Source organism: Octopus bimaculoides, chromosome 7 (assembly GCF_001194135.2).
Source record: "Octopus bimaculoides isolate UCB-OBI-ISO-001 chromosome 7, ASM119413v2, whole genome shotgun sequence".
NCBI lineage: Eukaryota > Metazoa > Mollusca > Cephalopoda > Octopoda > Octopodidae > Octopus > Octopus bimaculoides.
This window is the reverse complement of record NC_068987.1, coordinates 1,839,831-1,844,724: the sequence shown is the minus strand read 5'-3', so window position 1 is coordinate 1,844,724 and position 4,894 is coordinate 1,839,831. Positions and strand designations below refer to the sequence as shown.

General features: G+C 37.2%; 1 protein-coding gene across 1 annotated transcript in view; it reads right to left on the bottom strand.

Moving 5' to 3' along the window:
- The window catches only part of LOC106872790 (uncharacterized), a 108,979-nt gene that overhangs the window by 10,111 nt on the left and 93,974 nt on the right, over nt 1-4,894 (bottom strand). Inside the window, exon 13 of the mRNA XM_014919900.2 lies at nt 496-637. Within this exon, the coding sequence (XP_014775386.1) occupies nt 496-637 (142 nt within the window). The remainder of the gene's footprint in view (nt 1-495; nt 638-4,894) is intronic.

Below are 4,894 nucleotides of genomic sequence, written 5' to 3'. Positions count from 1 at the left end.
GTTTGTGTTTTATCTACCTTCCTACTTATTAGGATTTTGGTTTTAGCTAGGTTATATAAATATATATATATATATATTTATTTATTTATTTATTTTTTTTTAGTTTCAGCTTAGAGCTGCGGCCATGCTGATGCACCACCGTGTTGCTACACTGTTATTACAGGGAGCCTCTTACAATATGTGGCACTTGGTGAAGAATGGAGTTTGATTTAGCAACCCTCATTTGCACCTCCTGACGCGAGGTAGGTTCATCTGGGACTCTCGATAGGAAGAGGTCCAGCTTTGATTTAAAAACTCCATATTATATATCCAGGTTTGCGTATACACATATTAATGTGTGCATATACAAATTCATATATTTAGGTAAACACACTTATATATATTGTTGCATATATATATATATATATGTGTGCGTGTGTTTGTTTTGTGAGTGATGTATTTGAACCGACATGATTTTCTAAGACACGAAAAGAAGGTGAACTGAAATCTACTCACTGTCTTGTAAATAGAGAGAAGCTTTTGGCTTTCTCGATGACAAAACTTCAATATCTGGCATCGAAGAACACTGTACGCTTTTCATTCGATAGATATCATTGTTTAACCAAGTTGAGTTGATTCTCCTAGAAGATGTAATTACCTGGTTAAGAGAGAAATTGTAGAAAAACTTTAATAGTAATAATAATAATAATAATTTTAAAGAAATTTGACAAATTAAGTAAATATAAGGACCTGGAAATTGAAATACAGAAGATGTGGCATCTTAAAGCGAGAAATGTTATTGTTGGTGCCCTGAGTGTGATAAAAAAAGAAAGGAAAACAATGTTAGAAACATGTAGATAAGACCCCAGGACAATCATGTGTCAAAAAATCCAAAAGATTGTTCAGACAAGTACTGACTACATCCTTAGAAAAACCCTATCAAATTAATTGTCTGTGTTGCTTTACATGAACATATTTTGCTACTGCCACTCCCCACCTCAAGCTTCCAGTCATACTGTAACATTTCTTATCCTTCACTCGCCCAAAGCAAGTTGGGTATGTCTCGGCAAGTGATTGTAACAAACATGCAGATGAAAAGTAAATAACAACAGCATCATCATCAACAATAATAAGGCGTTCCTTTCTCCCTGAATATTCGAAAATGTAGACCCCCTTTTTATCACAAGAACACTACAGTTTTCTCTGATCAGACATACAAACGATCGTCTTTAGAAAATTTAGAAACTTTAATATCTACAACCATCTTCTCCCTGACTACTCGAGTATGTAAACACCTTTTATTGACGCAACAAATAAAACGGACGATAACAATTAAGGTGATAAACTCCTGCCAATATACAAACTGCACAATTACGGAAACTGTAAATCACAGCAAAACCTATAAAAAGAAAAGGAAAATTAAAAAGAAAAACAAAAGAAAAAATTCAACTGTGTAAAGATCAGTATATAACATTTTTTCTATCAATAATTAAAAACAGAATACTAAACCGGGAAGCGTTTGCACACTCTCCAAAAGCATAAAAGACACACAATGCTGCACACTCCCCAGCAACATGGAGGTATAGCAAGTGATGCAATAGAAATTTGCCTCAATCTACCAAATATAGTTATAATAATAATAATAATAATAATAATAATTGTCCTGATGCAGTACCAGAGAGAGAGAGAGAGAGATATCAGTTTCACAAAATATAATGTGAATGGGAACAAAGAAAAATCAGAGACAACCGACGCTCATTCAATACACGCCGAACCATAGGTTCGCTCCCATGTGTCACAATTAAGACATGGACGAAGAACACAAACTCCTGGCTAAGTGTTGCATGTGAGATCGGGGAAATCAGCTCACAGCTTCTTTACTGCCTTGAGAAAGAATTGTGGAACATCTGCAAACAGCAATTAGTTCCTGAGACTCGACCAACAGAGATACAAAGCAAGACTGCTGCTGCTGCTGTTAAAGAGCAGCCGATCTTCTTTACGAGAACGGTTTGAGATATTAGAAAAAAAGAAAGCTGCCTTCTAATCATCACCACCAGGTGGGGCTATGTTCTGCTGTTACTTGTTTGGTGATCCTTCCATTTGGAGGAGCTTCTTTTCGAGAGGTTTTAAACAACAGTATCTGGTCGATTAATTCTAACCACCCATCTCTGATTTCGGCTGATTAGAGCATTCTGTAGACTTGGGCGGTTTTCATCTGACGAATGCTCTGCTTCCATTCTATATTTTGGTTTCATGATGTTTCTTTGTTCCCTAATGCAAGAGGCTTATTGTGTCGACATTCTGGCCCCAACCGACGTAACTAACTTTCCCTACCACACATCGATCTCGCACAGGCTTCTTCAAATCTTCGTATCAGAGACATCTTGAAACTCAGATTAATTTTCCAGTTTTCTTTTCTTCTTTCCTTCTCTGTTTTCACTGTTCTCTTTTTCCATTTGTCCTGTCCTTGACAAATAACCTGGGCAAAGAGCCAGGGACTTCTGTCTTTTATATCTCGTTCACTTGCGCGCGCGCGCGTGTGTATCCTTGTTTGAGTTTTCCTCCCAGCTAATCTGACCAATTATAACGCCGTCCTTGTTGCTGCGGTTGAAATAATTTCATTCTTTTCACTTCAGGAAAACCATGAACACCACTACATCATTGTTCCACATCCTTCCATCCATTTATTTATGTTATTTATATCTACGCTTTTTATGCTAGAATCTAGTAGCGCCTAATTACTGTTGTTGTTAATGTTACCGTAATTAACTGGGCGAAAATGAAAGAAGGACCCTCATGAAACAAAAACTAGAATCAAGAATCCCACCCCACCCCCTACACACAAACACCACAAAATAAAATGACGTATAACTCGGGGACTAAATAAATAAATAAATAATGGAAGCAGACAAAAGTCTATTTCCAGTAAGTTGGTGAGAAGAAGTACGACAACAAGAGTAACAAAAATATTAAAATCAAGAATAACAACATCAACACCTGCAACAACCATAGCAACTACTACTGCAGCGAAAACAACGGCAAGAGCAACTACTACTACTACTACTACTACTACAATATTAAAAACAGCAGCAACAACAATAACAAGAACAACAAAGATGTAACAAATTGATGAGCAGATATGATGTGGCATCACTTTAACTATGACACTAATGAGGAACGGAAGAATTCTGTAGAACGATGCTATGTTTTGTTCATTAACCATTCTTTACAGACGATTAACGAACAACAACACCTGAATCTCTGGGAGAGTGTGAGATGGGGGTGGAGCAACGTTCGACTAGGTGGTCGTGGTTAATTAGAAAACGGTAAAGAATGATTTATAGTAAATATGACAGCGCTCCTATGATAATGCCAGGGGATCTGAAGTGGGTAACTCTACCTGGTTGGCCGATCTGCTACAAGAAGTAGTCAAATCTCCCTCAAATTGTACCCTACCGTTTTATAGACGAAAAGGTCACATCGGCTCATAAAATTCTAGATTTAACTTACGTAGGTGGGACGGCCAACTGGAACGTCTTTGATTATAGGTTTGTTTGATCAATTCCAACTTTGGGTTTACATACCAAGACAAAAACGGAAGTGGAAATAGTGAATGAGAGAGGAATGGAGTGGGGTTAGAAGGAGAGAGGGGTATAAAAGGAGAGAGAGAGAGATAGAAGAGAGAAAATGTGGCAGAGGAGGGGACGAAGGAAAGTGAGGAGAGAAGAGATACAGGAAGGAGAAAGAGAAGGAAGGAATGAAAACTTCCGGTTAGGAGATTCGTAGGTAATGGAGCTAGTCTCACAACAAGCTAGGACACGATTTCAAATAAATTATCTATCAATCACGTAATATATATGATGTATTCATACAGGGACAAATGGAAAAGAATAGACAGAGAGCGTGAAGGAGTGTGGAAGTGACATATGTAAAAGGAGAAAGAAAAAAGACAGAAAAGAGTGAAGTTATAAGAGGGTGAGACTAGATAAGGCTTAGCTGTGCGGTGAAGAAGCTAGCTTCTTCATAATTAATTTGGCAGACGGAAACATTGTGATAGATTTAATCGATCTCTGGATTAACAGCTCCACCTGCTATTTCAGAGTGTTTTCTAGAGTTTAGACAATTGTAAATATTTGTGTTAAATCTCTTGTCTTTGAATCGCTTCATCTATTCTTGCTATCGGTCCCGGACTCCCTAATAAGGGGTCATGAGCATTACTCTTCTCTTTCCTCTATGTCATTAAAAGGGGCTGAAAAGGTATAGAAATGCGAAATGTAAAATGTGTAAAGGTTAAGCGTTGAAAGAAAATGCAAAGTGTGAACGTCTGGAGTAGACCTAGGTACAACGGAAATGCTGATAAAATATTGGTAAGATACCCAAAATATTCAGACTTACCAATTCCACATTCTTACTTTACCGCATTCATTGCACTTCTTATCTCTACTCACACTCTTTCTTACCCCTTCTCTCTCTCTCTTTCTCTCTCTCTTTATCTCTCTATCTACCTATCTCGCTGTTCTTCTCTGTCGTTCTTCCACCCCCAATCCTCAACCCTTTATTTCGCACCTCCTCTCTCACCATGATAACAAAGCAATGTATCTGCATACATACATACATACATACATACATATCGTGATATATGCATACACATCACATATAATTACATGTGTGTGTATACACCATGAACATATATATTTACACAAAATGTACATTCAGGCTTACAGACACATACACATGCCTTGTCAAACACAAAAAACACTGATAAACACAAACATTAATGTGTGTATGTGTGTGTGTGTGTGTGTGTGTGCACATATCAACCGAGATACCCGGTGTTGCCCATGTAACAATTTAGACTGAAATTTTTTCAATAATATATATTGTCATGTATATACATATGTATATATGTGAGTGT